The sequence below is a fragment of the Anser anser genome (assembly GCF_964211835.1).
Source record: "Anser anser genome assembly, chromosome: 7".
NCBI classification, from domain to species: domain Eukaryota; kingdom Metazoa; phylum Chordata; class Aves; order Anseriformes; family Anatidae; genus Anser; species Anser anser.
In genome coordinates, this window is record NC_139727.1 from 13,915,109 (window position 1) to 13,938,614 (window position 23,506).

General features: G+C 41.9%; 1 protein-coding gene across 3 annotated transcripts in view; it reads left to right on the forward strand.

Moving 5' to 3' along the window:
* Nucleotides 1–23,506, forward strand: part of ARID5B (AT-rich interaction domain 5B) — a 116,543-nt gene that overhangs the window by 33,877 nt on the left and 59,160 nt on the right. For all 3 annotated transcript variants that reach the window (XM_083843938.1, XM_083843939.1, XM_083843937.1), the window contains one exon: nt 10,270–10,500. In XM_083843938.1, the coding sequence (XP_083700064.1) occupies nt 10,270–10,500 (231 nt within the window). The remainder of the gene's footprint in view (nt 1–10,269; nt 10,501–23,506) is intronic.

Below are 23,506 nucleotides of genomic sequence, written 5' to 3' on the forward strand. Positions count from 1 at the left end.
CAGATGATAACTCAAGTTTATCTGTAAAATTGTTTAACTGTGGTTTTTTGTTTCCCAGCTTGACTTCTTTTGCTCTTCCCGCCTTTGATTGGCTTCCAAAAAAGTTATTAACATGTTGCAAAACAAATACAAGGGGCTGCTGAAGCTTATTAAAAATGGTTTCTTTTGTTCATATCTGGCAGTTGACAAATTGTCTTGTGCTCTATCTTACCTGCTCCAGTGTGAAAGGTTACATGAGAAAATGGCTGCAAATAAATTGCCACTGAATGTTGTTGAAGACTAAGCATACTGCTTCTCTATTAAGGACCTCTTTTAAAGCTCTCTATTCAGGCTCCCCCCTGCATGTCTCTCTAACACTTGTCTGTTATATTATGTTTGGCACAGAAGGAAACATTAAATAGAAAAGAAACGTCTGACTGTGGTGTTTCTAGACCCTATTATCCCTCTGTCAAATGTCCACATGAGAAGGGTACAATTTTTGTCCACATTGATGATGATTTCTGAAGGTTTTACTAACCATCTTCAGTGAATTGCTAGAAACAAATGAAATTGAAAAGCATATTTTTGCAGCTTTGGAAATCTTACTTAAATCAGTGTAATGAGACGCACTCAGTAAAATGTAATTATTCTCACTTCTCCATGTGTCAAAGAAATCAGCAGTATGGTTAGGGAGCGGAGGGTTACAGTGAGCTTGTTATTTTTATACGGAGCCAGATACTGCTTGTGTGTAGTAAATGGTAAATAGTAGATAATGCAGTTTTTATGTGTACTAAATACCCGGCAAGAATTAACAGGGTTGTTACTTCATTAAGGGTTTCAAAGAGGGCATAAATGTCAAAAGCAGAGCTGAACTGTTTAAATCATCGGATCATTTCCACCCTCCACCCCTTGTGTCATGGCTCTGGGACCGGCAGCTTCTGCCGTTGCTATTTTGAGGAGGGCCAAGTTCCTCCGAATTTTCAGAATGATAGTGAAAGGCCCTGCGTGAAGCACGGAGATAAGGCTTTTGACTCATGCGTCTGGGGGTAATGGGAAATGAAGGCGACTGATTCTGCCATATGGCAGTGGTGGTGTAACAGTCCCTTATGAGTAAGGCTGCGTCGTACACTTCTCTCATTTGTGTGCGAATGGTGTGTGGACGAAAAGAGGAAAGAGATGACAGGAGACCCCGTTATGCTGATATTAAGCCCAGTAACTTAGTTTAACTCGCAGTGGCTTTCCATTGTTTCCAATTTTTCATTCCTTAACATTTTCCGAAGCAAGTATAGATCTGCCATGGTGCTCTTCACCTCTTCAGCACAGAAGGCAAGTAACAGAGCCCAAGTTTAAAAATGGTGGGACTGCAGAATATCTTCAAAGAGATTCAGTCTTCAGCACTGGGTTGGGGAACCTGCTACTGCCTTTGCTTCCTTGTTCTAGTGGTTAATTGTCATCCCCTTGAGTAAGTATGTGCCTCTCTTGCCAGTGGTTCCAGCTGCCTCTTTCTCTGCAAGAGTTTTCCACTCTCCATTATTTTATCTGCGCAGTGCTACACTTCAGAAGAAAGGAGCCTAAGACACATAATCATAGGAATAATAATAAAGATGAAGAGAAGGTGTTATAGGAAAAGTTACTGGATGTGACCCCACTCGTGGAAACTCTTTAGGGAGTGCATAGCGTCAGCCGTAGCAGCAATACCAGTACTTGTGTTTGTAGCGTTACTCCCGTGCTCAAGTATTTGCAGGATCAGGCTTTACATGTAAGTACTGAAGCGTAGTTCAGTGGTATGTTGGATGGTGTTCAGAGACTGCTGAAAATGGTGCATTAAATAGCACTTTGAATTGCAAAGTGCTGGTTCAGTTTTGTCTATGAGAATGATAACACTTATTATCTGATTGTTCCCTGTGCAAATCTCACCTCAGGAAAAATTAAATTATGTTTGAATTCAGCTAAAGCAAAGTATATCATTATTTCCTTTCGTTATTAAAAGGGTTTTTTACTGTTTGTTTGTTAAAACTGAAGCAGCTGCCATGTTTGAGCCTTACATGATTTAAAAGCAAATACAGAGGCAGAGCCATTTACAGTACAATTGGCTTGTTTAATGTGATTTAATTCTTCTTCTTGGCTTCGTCATATTACCAAATTATGTTTTCAGCCCCCCCTCCCCTTTTTAATTCTTTCTTCTTTTTGTTATCAGCAGAATTGAAGCTGCTTATCAGTAACCACGACAACCAGGATAAATACTTGTTTTAAAGCTGATGCACATTCAACCTGAATGGTCCGCATGACCCAGAACATTCAAGAGGATAGGCAGCATGTGCTCCCTTCTATAATCAATCTCCCCCTTCCCCCTGTCTCCATCTGCTTTAGAAAGCTAAGAGGGCAGTTTAAAAACCTTCTCTCTCAGAGCGGTTTTCTGTAGCGATCTGTGGCTGTTTGGCCATGGGCTAGCCCACTCCTGTGCCCTAAGGGATTAAATAGAAAAGGAAATTAGGGGAAGGAGAGGGGCAGGGAGAGGGTTTCACAGCCTGGCCCCAAACTTGGCCGCATCCGTGGCATCGGCTCACTTTTCTTGTGCTCCTGCAGCTGCTGCAGCGGCACTCACCTGCAGTAAGGCTTCCTGAGCCCCACGGAGGGGCCAGGCAGTCCCAGCCTGGCAGCGGAGGATGCTCGGTGGCATGAAGGAGTGTGGCTGGGATCGGGCAGGGCAGGGAAGGTGGCAGCGGTGGCAGAGAGACCTCAACACAGAGCCCTCGCCCCATCCTGGGGAGGCCTTTTGAGTTTCCCTTTTGTGGAAACCTAGGAAAACTGTGACTTACCCAGAAATCCCCACCAATGAGGATTTCTGGGCTGTTTGCTGTCTCCATTGCTCTCCAAGTTGCTTGATGTTGTGGAGTAAATCCTTTAAGCGCTCTCTGTCTCAGTTTCTCTCTCCGTGTAATGGGGATAATAATTTTTACTCATCTCCATAAAGCAGTCTGAGGGCTGTGGATGGAAGGGTTATATAAAAGCTGGAAATGGCGATTGTCAGTCACTCTTCTTTGGAGCCTGGAAACACCTCATAAACCTGCTTCCTATGGCACAGGAGGGTCCGGGGAGCACAGAGCAGGAGCTGCAGTTATGAGGAGCTGAGTATTGAATCAGGGTATGAAAAAGGATGTTGAATGTCTGTCTGGAAACTTTTTAGGCATTAAATTTCTTTTGTCTTCTTCAAAAAGCGAACTTAGGGTTTAAATTCAGCGATTTGATGGGGTAAATATTATGGTAGATTTGATTATATGGACCTGCTGCTTCAGCCATCGATGAACATAGTCGGTTTCATCCCCATTAAGTAGGACTAGAACAAATCCAATCCAACTCACTGACTGTAAAATGTTCTTCAACCGTGCGCGTTAAGTACGCATGAGAAGGTGCTGTCTTTTTTTTTTAATGACTATATTGCTGTTGGGTGGAACAGTAGTTTCAATCTCCAGTAGATTTTTAAGTCCTCTCTTTCTTTCAGATGTTACACTAATCTTAGGAATTCTCTGAACGACTGATGCTCTTCTGGCTCTGTGACAGAAAATGGAGAGCTGGGGAAGTGGCACAAAATTCTGAGAATTAGCTCTGACTCCTCCTTACAAGGGAAGAAATATCTGATACAGGCAGAAAGGCTGCACATGGTATTTTGTGTATTGGCAAAATAGCTTTTGCCTTTTGATCAATTTAAAAGCAAAATCAGGCAGGCAAACGTCCACATAAGAATTACAGGCAACTTGTTAACATCATCATTATCTGGAAAACATAAATGTAATCACTGTGTTCCATATCCTGCAACACGTTGCCTTTGTTCTTGATTGCATTAGCATTCAAATAGAGGGGGGTTCTCAAAGCGGGCGGGAGTAGTGTGGGTCCTGCCAACAAAGCAGTATCCCTGTTGTGTCAATAATTTACCCAAATTGTTTTAAACCCAAAAACCACAGATTTCCAGTCCCATGTCGCAGGGTTAAATCATTATTGTATTTGCATTTATCTGTGAGAGAAATATGATTCTTAGATTAATATTTTTAGATCCTGTAACTAATTAGCCAGCCAGGGCATACCAAGTGGCATTACTAGCATGAACAGAGACAGGGGAATGACAAGGCACGGGGGCCTGGAAGAGCTGCATTTGGTACATCTGACCTAATCCCTGGAGTGAGAGCGGCTTGGTGTGCTAGAGCATGCAGCAGTACTTTCATACCAGTGGTGCCCAAGCTCCTCAGCTGTTGATCCTAGGTCATGGCAGCCTGGTGCAAAGGGAGGTGGATTCCTGCCGGAGCTCTTAGCCTTGTGTGATGAGATGTGTGGGGTGGTCAAGCAAGGAGCCTGCCATAATTCTCCCTTGACGGCTGTTTCTGGGAGAACTGTCCTTTCTGTCATGGGAGTACCCGGAGGAGGAGGTGAGGGCTGGCGTTGCTTCTCGGCCAGCTGCAGCTACCTGGGTGATGAACTGGGAGTATATGGCAGGCTGTGACTGGGGGGCGATACGGGAAGGTGTTCTCATTTCAAGATTCCTCTTAAAGGTTTTTAGGTCATAAAGACCGAGTTTCTTCTTCCTCCTTCTAGTTACTTTTTCATTGTTCTGCTGTTTCTGTTGCTCTTGGAATTTTTGAGGTGGTCAGGTTTTTTAGGCAGTAGTGCCCTAAGTTCGTTCTGCCTGCTGGCAGGCTGTGCTGTGCCCCCGTGGGGTGTTACTGGACCAGGCAGGTTTTAGATGCGCCCGTCTGGCCTGCGGTTTTTGGCTTGGAGGGGTCAGCTGTGTGCATCTTCATCTCGTCTCCCCTTGTTCCCGTGCTGCGGAAAGTCCTGGCCAAAGGTGCAGAACGGGAAGGAAGGAGAATCGGGTCCTGTCTGAACAGCTGGAAGAGCCAAAGTCTGTTAACGCAGATGAGGGCAACCTTTTCATATCTTGATGGCGAGTGTATCTGCTGCGAGGCGATGATCTAGCATGGGTTTGGACCATTGCTTTGGCACAGGACAGACTGCGTTGGCACATCGTCGTAATTCATGTCACTCATTAGATCTGCAGGTTAAGCCCCGAAACTGAGCTAGTTGTCACTGGAGATGAGGCAGTAGCAACTCCAGAGAGTGAAGTGATCCACACCTTACAGAACAGCAGGTTGTAAGGAGATCTGTCTGACTAGAGAGGGATCTGCACATCTGTCGTCAACTAGAGCTGTGTTAGGAAATGAAACGAGTCCCATCGTGGGTGCACCACTGGGTTGCTGAGGCCCTGGCCTCTTTCCAGGTCTGGGGGAGCAACAGGACCTGACCACTGCTCTGCAATGGTCAAGGCACCCTCCTGGCCTGGGGGTCCTGCCTGTGCTCATGCATCTCCGCTACCCCTCGCCATCCCAGTCCCTCCGGACATCCAGATGCACCGTCCCTTCCCTCTGTGCCGGCTGCATATTGATGGTATGGCCAACGCCACGCATGCAGGCAGTGATAAACTAATTATGATCTGTGCATCCTCTGGGACGCCCCCTTAGTAACTGAGCGTAATGGAAGAAGGCAGAGCAGCTCCTACTGCGAGCAGGAGGGAAGCCTGATGGACACAGCACTGCTGCTTCCTTCATTTTTGCTATATATTCCAAATAACTCCCTTGCTCAATTTGCTACCCACACACCAAAGCATTGTCCCATTTTATCCGGTTCCCCTGATACTTCCATTGCTTATCTTATGAAGATCTGTGTTAACATTTATCAAAACAAATGGCAAGCCTGGGACCTTTTAAGTAGTTTTTTTAGTTAATAAAACCAATCTTCTACTTCTGTTATGTTAAAAGTACATTATCTTTTTATTACAAACTCTCTACAGCTCTGTCTGTTTTCCTTCTTGGCAATTTCATGACTGCTCCAGTTGATTGCTGTATGGAGAATTACAAAATCATTAAGGGTGGGGTTTTACCAGCTGACTTACAGTACAAGCCATTTCTCAAAATAACCACAACAGTGCAATACTGATGTGTAATTTACGTCACAGTATGTTTTTATGAAATAGTTTGTGGCTTATTCATTTAGATTTAGAACTGAATATCTCTTCTCTCGCTTTTTAATCAACCTTTCTTCTTTTTTTTTTCTTTTTTTACTTTTAATATTTTCCACTCCTAGGCTTGGCTTGCCTCCAACTTAACAACTACAGTGAGTAGAGAAAAAAAGAAAGATACATACATTTTCTCTTTCGCCTGCAGTTTAACTGCAAGTGTGTTTTCGTCTTTGATGTATACATTTGTGTTAACTGCCTTGGAAGAGATGGTAGATCTGTGGCAGAATATATTGCAGCAAGGTAGAATGGAGAATTGATGAAATAGATGCAAAAGTTTGGAATTTCAAACCACAGCAAGCAAATGACGCTATTTAGTCTCCTGTTCTAGTACATTTCCTTTTTAAAAATGACTTTCTGTATAATGTCTTGTAATTAGAACAGGAAATCATTGAGTAACTGGAAGAAGAATAAGAGCACTTAAACTGAAAAGAAAATTACCTTCCGAGAAATTATATTCACAATTTTTTTCCCTCTAAATTTTTTTTTCTTCACATTGCAGTGTTGGTAATGATAGTAACAGATGTACGTCCTCTTATCTGCATCATTGTTCTGCTTATGTTTTCTGGGGAAAAAAAATCATTTTCAGTAACACAAAAAATGAATGGACAGAAAATGGGAAATGCCTAATTACAAAAAATATTCTGTGTCACAACAGAGTAGCAATTAAATTGAAACTTCAATATAATTATCAATAACAGGCGAGCCTGGAGCTGTGCCAAGTGCGTAAAGTTGCTGCTCAGCCTTTATGTGGTTGCTAGGAGCACAGCGAAAAGTATAAAGCTTCGAGAAAGGAATGTCTAATGTAATAAAGTAACAGAAGGTAGCATAAATCATTGTGAGAGCAGTTCATATTGACATTATTTTACTTAAATTGGGTTGAAACTAGACATTTAGTCTTACAAGAGGCTCAAATTCATATTTCTTCTGAAGAAATAACTCTCTGCTTTCTGGGAAGAAGTGGAGCGTCTGCTTTTCTAGCACGAGCCGAATGCATATTTGGAGTCTTTTAAGCAAAAATCTCTAAATGTTTGTTTCTGTTGGCACCCAAATGCATTTGCACTAATACGATTAAAAGAACTAAAGGGCAAAATACTTGGCAGATTTTGCAGTTGAGGTAATTAGGTACAGGAAGGAACATGCATAGTTTTTCCATCAAGCTCTATAAAATCCTGGTGTGAAGGTCTTTTTAAAGAAAAAAATGCTTACTGATGTTGAGAGTAGATTATGGCGGTTAGCAATAACATTGTAGTCTGATGTTTCCGAAACAAGCAAACAAAAAGCTGAGTTACATTTTTGTATTTCTCTGTTCTCTCTGTAAATAGTTCTGGCTCTAGATGGATTTGTTAGGAATTCGTGCTTTTAGCAGGCTTTTCTTCTTTTGGGGCTTTTAATTGTCTTGCATTACATATTAAAAATGGTTGTGCTGATTTGAAAAGTCAGTTCTTGCATAGATTCATTGTGTTTGGCATTTCATGCATCTCTTACTTACAAAGACAACTTGAAGAACATGTAATCCAACATAAATGCCAGGCTGTGCCAAATCCCAGCTCTCTTTACCCCTCACAAAGGAAACTGTTGGATTACATCTGTGCATATATAGGCAATGTTCGTAACGCAGGGGCGGAACCTCGCATTGTAATTACAGCTACTCTGTTTTCAGCTCCGAAACATACAAGTAAATGAAAAATTGACATCGGAGGGGGTTATTAAAACAAGTAATTATGGTATAAGCATGGGATTAGAGTAATTTCAGTGGAATCTTACAAGCAGCATACTGTAGGTATTATCTTTTACCTTGTTCTCTCTACTGATGCTAGAATGAGATTCAGAAATACAGCATCATGGTTTTCTAAGACCTCAGTTAAGTGTTTTGAAAAATTACATTGCTTTTCTGGATTTTAATGGAATGCGATCGATGTTCAATCTCTCCTCCTCCTAAGAGTAAACTCCTTCTGATCACATGTATCAAAAATATTCAGCAGTATACACTAAGCCCACCATTAAATGACGTGTTAGATTTTGCTAGAAGAAAAATACTTCTTCTTTGGGCTTGCATTTTATTAGGGATTGGTCTACTTTGATTTTTCTTGTGTGGGTGTGGTTGAGAAAAAAAGTCTTTGTTCCAGGAACACTGTTTGTCTTTCACTAAGCAAATCTTAAGTTTATTCAGCCTTTATTCATTCTTAGAGATTTCTGTTGAACCTGGAGTGAATAAGGGAAGTAAAAAATTCATCATAAAGTACTCATTGGAGTTGCACAAGCATGTGTAAGAGTGATCCTGTAAAAAATGATGTGATTTTAATTTATGCCGTGGGTTTGAGTTAAGATGTTAGTTGTCAGGGATAGGAAGTTTGTATAATTCTGTGCAGGGACTTACAGCACATTTGTCTAGAAACTAATGGTTTACTACAAAGGCACGTGGGACGTGCATTTATATACACCCTGTTTAAAAAGCTGACCACATCCTGGCATGAGAGAAGTGCTGTCAGATCAACAGATTCAGCTCACCACTATCTACACGAAGGTATAAAGTAGTAATAACTGTCAGGCAGGCGTGTATGAAACTCTCAAAGGAGCTAAAGGATGGATCATGTGCTTGTTAATTCCTAGAACAGTTTTCCTGATCTGATTTTAGAGTTCCCTAATAAAGAAGAGACTGTCTTAATCCCAGGAGCAGTTCCTTCGGTCATGCTGCTTTGTAGGCTCATGGGATACTTGCTGAAAACAAAGCGTGGCCACAGCCTTATTGACCAAAAGGAGCATGGGAGCCGTCAATTTTATTTTCTCAGAAAAGTAATGTAGATGCTGTTTACCAAGCCGCGTTACTTTTACTTTTTTACACAAGTTGTTTGATCTCCCCACCTACCGCCGGGTGGTGGGCAAAGTTCTGAATTTTTAAAAGCGATGGCTTTCGGGAGCTGTGCTTGTGCAAGCAGGGCTTCCCGAGTCCCTCTGCTGTGCTGAATGCACTGCAGTCTGCGGCGGTGACATTCTAGGCGATCTATCTGCTTCCAGAGACTTCTGAAAATTCAGCCTTTTATGTGTCAACATTTCCATCGCCTCACACAAATCAAGATGCGCTGTGCCATCGTATTTAGCTGGGGAGAACTGATCTGACATTTCTTTCAATATCTGAAGAGATTTTTACTTTAAGGGGAAGAAGGATGATTTCAGTATTAGTAATGGGATTAAATATTAGACCTTTTGTCTCTGACAGAAGAAATAGCTGAGTTATTCAGTAATCAGAGTAGAGCAGAAAACATAAGCTGCATACTCTTGCTTTGTCTTCATTGGCATGCAGGGAAAGGCATGTTCAGTTACCCCACCTGAGGAGATAAATGAGCATAAAAAGAAGTGCTGTTAAGTACTGGCTGCATACCTGCAAATGAATAATTTCTCATGTTTGCATCTCTGTTTTTTTGCTGTTAGGTTTCCTGCTGGTTATCATATGATGAAACTTGATTGTGATAGTTCAGAATCTGCCACCTTTATGCCTAATATCATTTAAAACTCAGGGGAATGGAAAGGAGTGAGCTCGGGATTGCTTTGCATTTTGAGCCTACCTTTCAACAGTCTGAGCTGCTTGGAAATTCCTTTTGCTCATTGAGCTCCGTAGGTGTTTTATTGAGCCTTAACTGCATTTGCAATTAACGTGAGGAAAGTTACTTCCACCTGTTGGGGCAGCTTCGCATCACTGCCCAGGTCAGATCAGCCCACCTCCCCGGCCCGGGGCCCGCCATGGTTGCCAGTACCAGGCACTTCAAAGGAGCATTAGCAGCTGTGCTCTCTGGGGCTTGTTTGTTATTATTTTTAAAAGGTGCTAGGTGGTATAAACATGAGTTCAGTGGTGTTGTATAGAGACCTGAGTAAGAATGACAGATAATATTTCTATCAAAGCAGCCAAGTTGGCAAAGTATGGCGATTGCTTTGATCCCGGCCATTGGCCAGCTTGTGCAGAGTGGTGCTCCCTTACTTGATCAGGTAGAGTCCTGGTGGGTAAGCGTGGCAGAACTGGACAGAAAGCTAGAGAAGAAACTGTTTCAATAAACTTATTCTAAAATTTCTATTTTTAACCTTTGTTTTTTTTTAAATCACCGTGCTATGAAACACAGGTCTTGAGAAAAGAATGAATTAATGGGCCATGGGTTTTCTGAGCTGCTTGAGTAACAACCTTCTTTTGTATTTTTCTGACATAGTATTTTTTTTCCTTTTTCGTCTTCCAGGTGAAGATGATGAAGATTCAAACCTGCTAATTCTCAGCTACCCACAGTACTGTCGATATCGTTCCATGCTAAAGCGCATTCAGGACAAGCCTTCTTCAATACTAACAGATGAGTTTGTTCTAGCCCTGGGTGGCATTGCAGTAACAAGCAAGAACCCCCAAATCTTCTACTGTCGGGATACATTTGATCATCCAACTCTTATAGAAAATGAAAGCATATGTGATGAGTTTGGTAAGTCACTTTACATATATTTTCTTTTTCTCAGAAGTGAAGACGTTTTTCTTCTTAAGTGTCCACTGATTTCCAAGGGGAAAATGTGATTCCTTTAAAGTGAACCAGTGCTATTTATGTTTGAAATGTTAAGTCTAAATGTGCTCTTTCCTCTGAGACTGAAGGCTTCTAACTGCTAGTGATCTCAGTATTGCAACTTTAGTTTATCACAATCAAAGATAATGTTACAAGGGTAGAGCACAGTTACTCAGTGTAAGTGAAAGGATCCATTGTCTGGATTTGAAATCCATCTACCTTAACCATTAGCCTATAGCCTGTGTCTTTGCAAAAACTTTACAACGTGTATTGTTTTTTTAAAGTCATTGTTGGTGCAGTATGCTAACAAATGCAAAACAGGAGAGACTCCCTGCGTGTCCCACTGCTGCTGCACAGCGCTCATCAACTGCGCGTATGCTCCCAGGGCCCTGAGCAAATGTCAGCTATAGATTGTGTGTTTCTGGCCTTCCTGGAAGACGGGCTTTTTCAGTAGGGGTTTTGCCAGTGTTAGGAGCTTGATTTTCCGAGTGCAGAGGCACTTCTGGGAGGTGACCTCTTAATTCAAAGGGTGCAGAGAATAGTCTGCCGCTCCAGAGGAGTACACAGCCCCGCACAGCTGGGAGAGAGGGCTGCAAGATGTGCCTCCGATAGCTGCCAGGTGATTTAACACTTTTGTTTTGCTTTGTTAAGTCAACCCAAGTGCAGAGGGTGTGCTGCTGAGCATGTGGCAGAGTGCATATTCTGCACACACACAGGGCAGCTCCAGTAATGGGCTGGTGTAATTTCTTCAGCTATGTAGCTATGCTGTAAGAATCAAGTTTTATTACCAGTATCACCAGATGGATGAGCGCTGCAGCTAATGCTAGCAGCCTGCATGCGTGGCGGTGGGCTATGTCTTTGCTGTGTGAGATCCGTACATCTCCACAAGGAAGCTCTTGGGGGGCTTCCCGAGAGACCATTTTGGTTTATGCATTTAACATACGATAACATGAGTGAGAGGGAAGGGACTCAACAATGCCTGTGATGGGACAGTAATCTCCCCATCTTCCTGACCTTAGCAAGGTGGCTGCTAATTTATGCCCAGTCCGGGCCTTTGGTGTGTGTGCCAGAGAGAAACACCAGCCCAACAGGTGGAACTGAGGCATCTTCTGGGGCGGTGTGGGACTGATCTTCTGCTGCACCGTGCACTGATAAGCCTCCAGAAGGCAGGAGATCTGCCCTCCCGCAGTGTTGGTGCTGGAGCACATTGCTACTGTTAATAGTTTTAATTTTGTGGTGTCAAGCTTTTGCAGAATTGGGCCCAAATTGTCAAGTCCACTTACACAAAACATTACAGGCTTTGAATGAACTATGAATAAAAGTGTTGGTTCCTCTTAGGAGTGGGTGTGGTGGAAAAAAATGAATGAAGTGTCCTGGAAGTTTGGTCCAATAACACAATAGTATCGTGTTGATTTTTATTTACTCTGAGCTTCAGCACAGAATATAAAGTTCAGTTTTAATTGACTATCCTTCTCATATAGGAAAGGTTATTTTAGGCTTGAAGGCGTTTGATGAGCGTACCATCTGTTTTCCGCAGAGTATTTTATTCAGGGTCATTCCTTGATTACAGGTTTGTTGAAATAGTTGGATCCATAATGTAAGTGTATCATGGAATATTAGTAATAGATGAATCAAAGAGATGTGGAGTGATACAGAAACTACGCTTAGTGAACCATAGCAAGTGCTTTGTTCAGTCTCTGAAAGCTAACTATGCCATTCTGTTGACCTTTGCAAGGCAATTATCTCATTATCAAACCAGAGCCACAGAAATCTTTGCCATAGAAATTAATAATGTGTATTTAAAATTTAGTTTGGTTTAAGAAGCAGATTTTTTTCAATGCCTATAAAAACAAAAATGTACTACTCTTTAAAAGTATTTTTTATGAAAATAATGATGTGGTAAAATTTGCAAGCCCTGCTGTGCTAGGAAGGAAAAAACTGGCCAATGTATGGTTCTGCTTCTATATTGCAGAATGTATGGTGTCAATTATACTACCTTTGTTGAAGGCAACAGGCAAAGTGCTATTTTATCCTTTTCTTCGCTGGCAGGACAATAAAATGTACAACACTTCGTTATACAAACAGTTTACATTGATATCATGTAGATTGATGTCACGTGTAGGAAGTGATGACTGCTAGATCTAAACAGAGGCAGGGTGGTACAGTAGATAAATGGATTACTCTGAGGCACTGGTATTTATCAGTCAAATCTGAGGGGGAGACCAGATTACAGAAATGTGACTAAAATTCTTAAAAGGTGCTTATAAAGAGATCCAGACACATTTAATTTGCGGGGCTTGGCTATTTCTTACCTCGCAAATGAAAGAAGCGTGCAGAAGGAAAAAGATCTGACCACGTGTATTTCCCCATCACCTGAAATTCTCCAAACTCTAAAGCAAGAACAAAATTTGGGACAGTATGGCTTATGAAAGTCTTTGTGAGAACCTAAGACATCTGCTGTGGTTGCAGGGTTTCTCCAGGAGCGTTTCTGTATGGTAAGGTGCTGCACCTTCTCTGAGCATTGGCACACCATGCAGTAGATACAGCATGTAACAAGGGAGACGCCAGAAATACCTTTACAAAGAGCCCCATTCACCACAGCGTGTAAGCTGTTGTTCTTGTTAGGCAGTTCTAATAGAGAGAAATGTTTTTCCAGGAAGTATTATCCCCACTTTTATTATACCTTTATAACAAAAACATTTTGTTCTGCTCTGACTCCTTCTCGCTCCCCCCCCCTTTTTTTTCCCCATTCTGTGGAGGTTAACAAAAAACAAATAAAGCAGGAAATGAGGAATGAAAATCAAATTTTGTTGACAGTAGTTAAGGTGAAAAGTTCTGGGTTTTTGCTGTGGGAGTTTTCTCTTTTTTAAGTAGTGAAGATATGAAGAAGCTGCCTGTCAGCTCCCGCAGACATGGCTGGAAGAGATCTGTGAGCCACTTCAGGCCTTGATGCTTTGTGCAGTCCCATGTGGATGGCCTCTTTATTTCCACAGAGCTCCTTCCAAGGGTTAGGGCTGCAGGAAGCTTCACCTCTGGCTTCAGCACTGCCAAGGGTGCGGGAAACTTGGAGCATCTACCTGTGTCTGCATGTCTCCCGTGTGTCTGCTGCTGTATGGCATGTGCCTTAGTGGTTTGGACAGGAGTATTCGTGTCTGAGTTTCTCGTGTGTCCTTCTCTGCTTCTCCCGTGGCTTGGTTTCCAGCTGGATAACAAAACGCTGGTGTTGCAGGCTGGGAACAAGAGCTCTGATGTTCTGAACCCGCACAGAAGGTGGGAGCCAAGCTGTCCACAGTCAACAGGCGCAGGAAGGCTCGAGCCCTGGCTGGCAGTGCCACCAGTACGCGGTGGGCTGTGGGGAGCCCTGGCGCTCCATCCGGCGGTGACCAAACAGTGTCGGTGCTCTTGGTGGCCTCGTTTTATTTCCCTGTGCAGACTAGACTTCGTGTTCCTTTACCTAACTGCTCGTATTAATTGACATGTGAAAAAAATCAAACACTATTTCCTCATTCCCCTGCTCCCTTAAAATACCAAGAATATATAGCAGCTGAACAATTAGTTTCTCTTCAACTTGAGATCATCGTTAAAGACGTTTTTCAAAGTTCATTTGATTTATCAGCCACTGGGGTTACTGTTGTGGCATAACTTCTGTAAATGCATATAATTTACCAGCATTTGCCGTGTGGTCATACATGCTGCAAGAGCGAAGGAATGAAAAAATCGGGGTTCTAATAGTTTTGTTATAGTCCAAAGAGATGTAGCCGAAGGCAAAGCTGCCTGTATGGTGTCCAGAAGATGTACTTGAGGGCTCCTGGCCAGAAATCAGTGCGCAAAGTTGTTGCTAGAGCAGCACACGTCCTCTCTGTGTTTGTCTGTCCAAAAAAGGTGACTTGGCCTTCTGCCAGCCTTGTACCTGCACTGCTGCAGGGACTGACTTCCAGGGCACATCAGTGAGCGCGGCTTCTTCCACCCAGCTGTGGGCTGCGCCACCAAGTGTACCCCTGCAGCCAGTGAGCACACAGATTCGTCTGTCGGCAGGACTTCCACTTGCCCCCAGCCTGGGGGATGCATGGTCCTGCGAAAACAGACGTGCACCTTGGAAGCAGGATGGTCGTATGCTCAGGTGGTGGTGGATTTCTGCAGTTTCATCAGCCTCACCAGCTGAAAACCCAGCACAGAAAGATTTGTCATGGTGTTTTGCTGGATAAATATTATAAATCCTGCCTGCTAAAGATGAACCAGAAGCCTGTCTTTGGTTCTGTGAGCATGGGGTTGCGTGTTGTATAAACAGGGGTGTGAGGGAAAACTGAATACTTTATTTCTTCTCTTTTTTTTAAATATATTTGGTAATTTTTAAATCATCCTGGATTACTTTTATAGCAAGCTGGGTCCAATATGCCGTTAAAAAAGCTGTTTGGTCCCTGGGGTGCTGTAAACACTTGTTCACCCCCAAAAGAAGGTTAAAAGTTTTATTTTTGCCTATAAAGGCCAGTTTTTTTATAAAATATTTCATACCAAAAAGCGAGAGAACTGCAGCCTGCTGTGGTATTAATATCATTTTTTCCTCTGAAAAATGAAACTTCTTCATTTTGCCATAAGAAGAGCAATACAGAGAGAAACTTCTCATTGTGTTAATGATGTGTAAAGGCACAGCAGTTCCCACTTGCCTTCTCTCCCCCTTCCCCCTAGAAAAAAAAACGAACAGTATATTGCTTACATTGGGAAAAATCATCTCAATTTAAAAAATAAAAACAAACAAAAAATGCCACCACCACCTCAACAAAAACAGAACAAAACCTTCACCAGCTTGGATCTCTCTACAGAACAGTGCAGAAAACAGATTCTCTCACTGCCCAGGTGGGCAGGGAATGATTAGGAGTGAGCCATGATGTACCCAGCCTTTGGGGTTTCGGGGCTGATGATTTCAGGAATTACCTTCTTTCTTATCATTGACCAGGGAAACCATGGCAGGACAGGGCTACAAAGAAGAGGGGACTTTTTAGGGATAAGTGATGTGCCCCCCTCCCCCCAACTACTACATATAGAGTGGTACCCTTATTCTTGGTGTAGATGAAATTTTGTCTTTGCTCTCATTATACATCTTAGCTTACAGAATTTTGTGACTCCTAGATAAGATAAGCTGTTTAGGGGAAAAAACATAACAAAACAAAACCCTGGCAGGGTATGAAAGTTAAAAACAAAAAACAAAAAGGGGGGGGAGGAGGGGAGTGGAATGTTTCTAGTCTAATGAAATACAGTTTTCCTGTTGGTGACATTCTTTATTTGTGTGAGTCAAAGTTGGCGTTTGCTTTTAAACCAGCTCTAGTATAAAAATCATGCTTAAGACTGAAGGGCTGTTTTTTTATTTAATGTTTTTCAGCTGAGGTAAAGTGTCAGCATTTTCGCTATTGATTATTTTGGCTACCTGCAGGATAATTTATACCAATGAAATTCAGCAAAGCCAACAAGAGCTTCCTCTGATTCCAGGTTTTCTAATCTCAGGTCTTCTAATCTTCTCCTATCATGTTAGGTGATCACTTGTCCAGAAGGTTGGCATGGCAATATTCCTTCCTTTCAGGATTTCCTTAGTTTGTATCCATCTGCTGCCTCAAATCTCTGTCGGTGTTTTCATCAATGTAGCTCATGACTACGTTTTAATGATCAAGAATAGGTCACAAGTTAATTTAGCCAGAATTGGTATCAGTTTCACATGGCCAGCTTTCATTCTTTGGAAGAACAGAGCAGCTATACTGAGTCCAGCAAGCTCAACATTTAGTCTCCAAAAGTGGCTAGAAGATAATGTTTTATCACTTAAGTTTATGGTAATTTTTCAGGTCATGGGAATGTTTAATCAGCTAGCATTAGCTGTGATTAACTAGATTCCCATCAATGTGCCATGAGTCCTTCACCTTTTACCTTTTGAGATCAGCATCCAGCATGAGGTAACTCAACAGTGGAAGAGGTTTGTGTTTGTTTGTTAATGTGTTTCTAGGAACAAATCTTTGATAATGTACAAAACTGGGTGCATACTGGGAGAGGAGATATTCATGTTTCCGTGTTCATCAAAGGCTTGGGAAGAACGCCATGAGCTGGACACTGCTCTGAATCATGTCCTCTTTATGTTGCTGTGTGCTCATTCACAGGCAGCACCAGAGGTCTGGGTCTGGTGCGTTCACCTAAGAGCATGTTGCAGAAGTCTGTGTTTAATGTGGACAATAGATCTTGGCATGACTAGTACCAGTTCAGGGGTACGGTTCTGATGTCCCACACTTTCTTGCACCTTTGACCAGGACTGCGTGGGCAGGGCCCCCGTAGTGCTGTCCACAGGCTGGGGGCTTGGGCAGTGGACTCCTCATGCACGGGGGCCTCAGGGCCTCCTGCACCACACGTCTCCTGCACAGGGATGGGCACCTGGGGACAGCCGGGACGAGTTGCAGGGTTGGGCTGGTCTAACACCACGCCCGGCTAGATCTCGCCTTCCACGGCATCTACACTGACATAGCGGAGGTGGAAGCTTGCTTTTTCTCCAGGAAGAGGAAAAGGTATCCTGTAGACCTTTAAAACACACTCAGAAGCTGTGAACCCCCCTTTTTACCTCTACCCTTTCCTCAGTACCATTTTTTAAAGTTTCCAGAGAGATGCTTTCAGGGTACCTTAACAAAAATGTGATATTAGAGTGGGATTGCTGTTACTGCTCCTCTGCTAATACTAGAACATTTAAGCATTTAAAAATGTGATTGGAAGAGCATGGAGGCTTTTTATTAGTGTGGGTACTTGGGACCTCCTTAGATGGGTCTTTACGGTGGCATCTCCAACAGTCTGAAAAATATGCAAATCTTTTCCTAGGTCCTGGGTAGAGTGGCTTAGCTAAATATTTCAGATTTTAACTCTCAAAACAAAAACAGGACATAGCTGGAGGGGAAGTAATGATTAATGCATAATGGTGCTATATACAATGTAGATAGATAAACGTACATTTCCTCCTCCCTCACACCCCACCTCTGCAAACATAAGCTTTTAGCTTGAAAAAGAAAATCTGGAAATGTTCTGGATTCCAGTCAGATCTCTTTCTTATTTTGTTAATTCAACTGTAGAGTAAGATATTAATGATCCCCAGATGTTGTTTATAATGATTGATTTTTCGGTTGTGAAAAAATACTTGCAGTTTTTTTAAACAATTGATATTTTCTAGTGTGCTCTGCAGCATTTGAATAAAATGTCTGAAGGCAGAGCTGTTTATATGCCCAACATAATTGCTTCTGTTAAGTGATTTCTTCATTCTTAACATTTTTAGCTCTAATTGCTTTTTCCCCATACATCTAAAAATAAATATTTGCAAGTTTTGCATTCTGTCACTCATTGAAATGCATAAAATATTTGTATACTCAAAGCAAAAAGGCACTGATAAGGGGTCACATTCTGTCTCACTTACAGTGGCGTAAATCCAAAATAACTCTATGCGCTCCAGTGGCTGTTACTCAGGTTTTTCACCAGTTAACCCAGGGCAGAATCTCACCCAGCATTAACAGCAAGCTGCTAAGTGAACATAAGTAATGTGTGGTAAAATAAGATAAAATACCTTCCTGTCTGTAAGAACTTCAGTAGAAACAAATGCTGTTTTCTTTACGTTTTCACTAGCAACCGCAGCTGTAACCAGGGTAAATATTAAGATAGATTATTTCTCCCTCCATAAAACCCGCGTCAGAACTCCTTCACGGAGAGCATCGATACCACGGCTGGCCGTCCTCAGCGCTGTGTGCTCTTGTGGGGCAGGGGCTGGCAGCGAGGAGGCGGCCGCCCCTCGCTCCTGCCCTGCTCCTCAGCACTCGGCCGGGCCTGGGGCCTGGGGCCTGGGGCCTGGGGCCTGGGGCCGCGGGCTGGGCCAGGCAGGGCGGGAGGCTAGGCACACAGCTGGGCACCCGGCCCTGTGGCAGGCCTCGGGGCCGGAGATGGGGCCTCTGTGGCACAGCCATGCCAGCCCGGCACTTGTAACTGGAAGGCTCTTCTCCTCTTGTAAGTCTGGCCTGTGTGCTGGACATGGGGCTCGCGTGGTTCATTGGGCAGCGTTTGATGCCGGATCAGTGCGTTGCTCCAGCAGAAACGGGGTCAGCGAGCGTGCCGTTCCTCTGCACGTGATAGGTGCACCTTATGGCAGGGGCCTTGTCACCTATTACACGTGTGCCTTTCTCACTGGTGTCCAGCCGCTAACTGGTCCTGGAGGCGAATGACTAATTCCTCCTGTCAGATTTCCACTCTGTGGCCAGTTTTATGTTTCAGGCATCAAAATTGTTTTCTGCCATTTGGCGAAATGCAAGCCAAGCTGCTCTCATCACAGATGTGAGAGTGATGTCAGGGGTCCATGACGCCATTGCTGGAGCCACCGTTTCTCCATTATTACTGTCCTGACGAAGTGCTCCTCACGGTGTCCTGGCTGGAGCCTTCCCCTGCCCGCCAGCCCTGCCCGGGGCGAGCTGTGCAGGCAGGGCCAGCCCGCCTTCCAGCGCCCCTGCGATGGAAAAGAGAAGTGGTTTGTGTCAGAATACGGTCACATTCTTCTGATTAAACCCACTCAAAAAAGACAACATTGTAATATTTTCCAATGACTGTTTATCATGAATTACGTCAGCCTTGGTTTAAATTGCTATTATTTCTCCTTAATGCTTCTTGGTGCCTGCATAATTTACAGCATTGGCAGCTGCGGGACTATGAAATAACCTTTCACAACCACCATACAATAGTAAAGAACATGAAGTTTTTGTTGTTAATTATTATGGGACTCCTTTAACTTTTTTACAAAGTGACATAAAATATTGTTGAGGTATTTATGGTTAAAGCTACTTTTACATGGATCTATTTTGCTTCTGGCTAGTTCTTAACTAAAGCAGTCATTTGTGGTTATTATGCCTTGGGAGATATTATGTCAGAACTGGTTTAGGAGTATTATTATGTATCACATGTCATATATTACATGTCAGCACTTGAGGCTGTCTTTCAATAAAAACAAATGTAATTTTAGTTAATGGTCTTTTAGGTATAGGCCATTTGTAAACTTACCTGAGTTCATTTGAACATATACTAAAAAGCTTTGTTCTCGTGGAGTGCGCTTGAGTAATTTCATTTCGGCTTTGGATGGAATTTCCAAAATATTTGTCATTATTTCAATCAGAGGGTACTGCCTCTAAAAAGCAAATAGTTTCCCAATACCGAGGTTAATGTACACATTTTAAGGAGCTGTAACTGTTACTCATTACTTTGTTTACTTTCTTCCCCCTTTTGAGCTCCTGCTTCCCAGGTTCCCCACTGGCCCTGCTGATAGTAGTATCCCAGGCAACTAAACCACCTAATGATGATACTTCACTGTGTTGCTTAAATGAATAGCTTATATGTTCGAGATAATCCGTGGGTGAAGGGTGGTATAAATTAAAGCTTGTAGGCGAGTTTTAAGTTTCCTTGAAGTTGCATTTCAAATCTGGAAAATGCAAACTTACACAAAGCAAACTTTGAATTAATATGTCATTCCCCTTGGTTCCAAATACTATGCATATTTTCCAGTACTTATTTAAAGCAAGAAATGAAGCATATAGGGTGTGCCAGAAAGTTTACAAAGAATGAAAACACATGAATGACTCGTGAACTTTTTCTGATTTTTTTTCTTTAACATATATTTAGTTAATTACTGCTAGGCCAAAAAAAAACACACAAAAACAAAAACAAAAACAAAACAAAAAAAAAAAAAAAGACATGATTTCTCTCCCCCCAATCTATATTTGAGCACCATAAAAATGATCAAAGCCTCTATTTGTCTCCAGTTGCATTTTACTCCATGGGACTACTGGTTTTGGTGACTCCATTGTTGGGAATGGAAACCCTGCTGGGCAAAAAATCGGTCTCTATCCCTGCACAAATGGCCAGGCTGATGGTATGAGGATGCCAACCTGAAATAAAAAAAAAGAAAGAAAAGAACAGGCTGAGCGTTTCATGTGTTACTAAGTTGGATTTTAATAAGAGAAGCATAAAATGGAGAAGAATTTGCCTCGATACTGCAAGATTTTTTAATATTAGCCACCATGCTCGATTTCCCTGGAAATGAGTGAGCAATCTGAATTTAGAGTTGTTTGGCGGGGGGAGGGCGCATTTCTTTCTCTTTTTTAATCAAAGGCATTTCACAAGCTGATCGCAAGTGAAAAGGGGATCTATCATTACGTAAGAATGTAGCAAACTTGTCTGTTTAATGAATGAATATTAGGTATTTCTGAGGCAGATAAAAGATGGTAAAAGAGGGAGACAGAGCTGACGTCTTAGAGATTTTAATAAAGATTGAAGTTAGTAGTGAAAAGGTCAAAGTGCCATTTGTTGAGCCCCTGCTTCTGGCATGGTTTCAAAGCTTGCAATACTGACTGTGGGGCTGTGATGTGCGTTAATGAACAGTTGTGGCACTTAACTGAGATCATGGGTTGGTCACATGAATATATATAAAAGATATGAGCGAAGATTTTTCTCCCCCCTTTTTGCTGCAGTTTGGCTGCTGGAAGGACTAAACAATTAAAAGAAATGTTTAAAATGTTTGAACACCACATTAAGTCCCCTAGTCTGTAAGGAAAATGAGCTAGGAATAATAGAATACTGCTATAGTTAAATATAGTTATTCAAAATTGTTTTTAGCTACAGATGTTATGCCATTTTAGAAACTTAGACTAAATAATGTCAGATCTTGTTTGCTTTTTTAGTATGTTATTCATTTATTGGGAAATTCAAAATTTAAAACAGCTGGGAAAGGGTTTGGTGTTCACTAAGTAATCTTTAAAATGTGTACATTTCAGAGTTACTCTTATAGAGCTGTTTAGAAATGACTGAATTGTATATTATAGTTATAAAGTTCTGTAAACATGCTCTACCATGTAGATGACAGGGAAACATGAAATGGGAAAATGAGATAATTCTGGAGCCAAATTTTATGTATTACAGACTTGATAAAACAGCAAATGGGTTTCTCAATTTAAATAATTTGTAACTTTCCAGGAACATGCATGGATGTTATGAACATTATGTATAAAATAGCAGCAGAAAATAATGTTCATTCTCCTTTAATTCTGCCTTTGATGTTTATGTCAAAACGAAGGAGTTAATTTATCTAGGAGTTTCGCTGCATGAGTTGGACTGTACAAAACCAATCATGTAGAAATAATAGACTACCATTGGAAGTGCTGTACTATTGCAGTTTTAATAGCTCTTCAGTACTGCTCAACAATTAGTCCATACATTTTATAGCTGTGTCTTTAAGAAACTGGCACACTCAGCAAAATCACAGTAATTGGGAGATGATGCAATGTGGAGAGAAATCAGAGGAAGAAAATTAATTGAAAAATAGTGTTTTGTTTGGGTTTTGGTTTGTTTTCTTTTGAAATTTTAAACACTGCAGTAGTAATTACTGGTGGGTGAGATTTCTGCAGAATTTAAATTCCCCATGGCTGCAGTTTTGTGAATTTAGTTTTGTTTGTTTTCAAATTAAACCACAAAAGAGGCGAGATAGGGCATTAATAAAATTTTGCTATGGTTTTCTCTCTCTGAAATTGAGTGAGGGTGTTAAGGGTAATCTAGAGCATTTTTTGTTTTTTTTCCTCTACTGACTCTCATGCTTTTTGAGGAAGTTCTCATTACCTGTCAGCATCCTTGTATACCTGATTAGACAGATCATGGAGAATATGTGAATTAGTTTATCATTTACAGAATTACAGAGCTGAAGAGACCTCTGCAATCCCTCTGTGCTCATGTCCACTAGAAGAAGGTACTGATGTTGTCTAAAAGGGGTGTGAGCATCCATCTTCACAGTCATAGCCAATGGGTGCTGACAGACCTTGGGTTTATGCATAAATACTGAATAAGGAGGCAACTAAAAAAAAAAAAACAACCAGTATCTAGCTCAAAAACAAAAAGTGTTGATTATTTGTAGGTTTATCATCAGCAATTAGGACTTTGTAATGTTTTTTAATAGATTTATTGTCCATTACGGGCCAAAGGCCTGTGAGGCAGTAAGAGTCTACATTTCAACTGAAGTTTGGGCCTGCATATTATATATAGCTGTGTCTTGGTCTTTTAGTGATCAGACAAGCATTTCCTTGTGCGTCAGGGCTGCTGTGTTGGTCTTAATGCCATAAATTACTTGAGGATAATGACAGATAACCAATTGACTAGAGTAGGAGAGCAAACCTGATTCTTAGATGAATAGTGAGAAGAAATAGAGAGGTGTTGCTACTGCTGCATATAACACTAGAGGAAATCATTATCAAAACCCCTAAGAGCTAACATTTTGGTAAGTCAGTCAAATGATGATGGCTTTCTGTAAAAAAGGTGATACAATTTCATGGGATAACTGCACTGCTAATACTCAGGTGCATTATTCTGAACTACGGGCTGCAGAGGAACATGAAAGAGCAGAAAGAGTTTATTAGAGAGATTTTTCCTACCTTCAGCTTTGTGCCAGATTCTGATGGCCATGTTTTGCACGTTGTATTGAAGTACTGGCTAGGGTTAATGGAAGACTCAGAGAACAGCTCATGGCATGGGAACACCTTCAAGTGAAAGACCAGAGGATGGTGAGCCTTTTAGTGCATGGACGGGAAGGCTGTGAAGGGCCTGAGAGTTCCTCCATGAGCAGAAGACCCATGACTGCAGAGGCCTCTCTCATTTGGCAAATAGGCACATAGCAGGACCCAGTGCTTCAAAGTGGAAGCAGGTAAATTAGTGCTGAAACTAAGGCACAATTATCTAGCAGCGAAGGGTAATTAACCAGGGGAATAATTCAGCTAGAAGTAACATGGATTCTTTATTACTTGAACCTTTGAAATCAAGACTGCTTTCAAAAAGACATGATCCTTACTCAAACAAGAGATACAGTCTTCAGCCAGTAGTCACTCTGAAATTGTACAGACAGTGT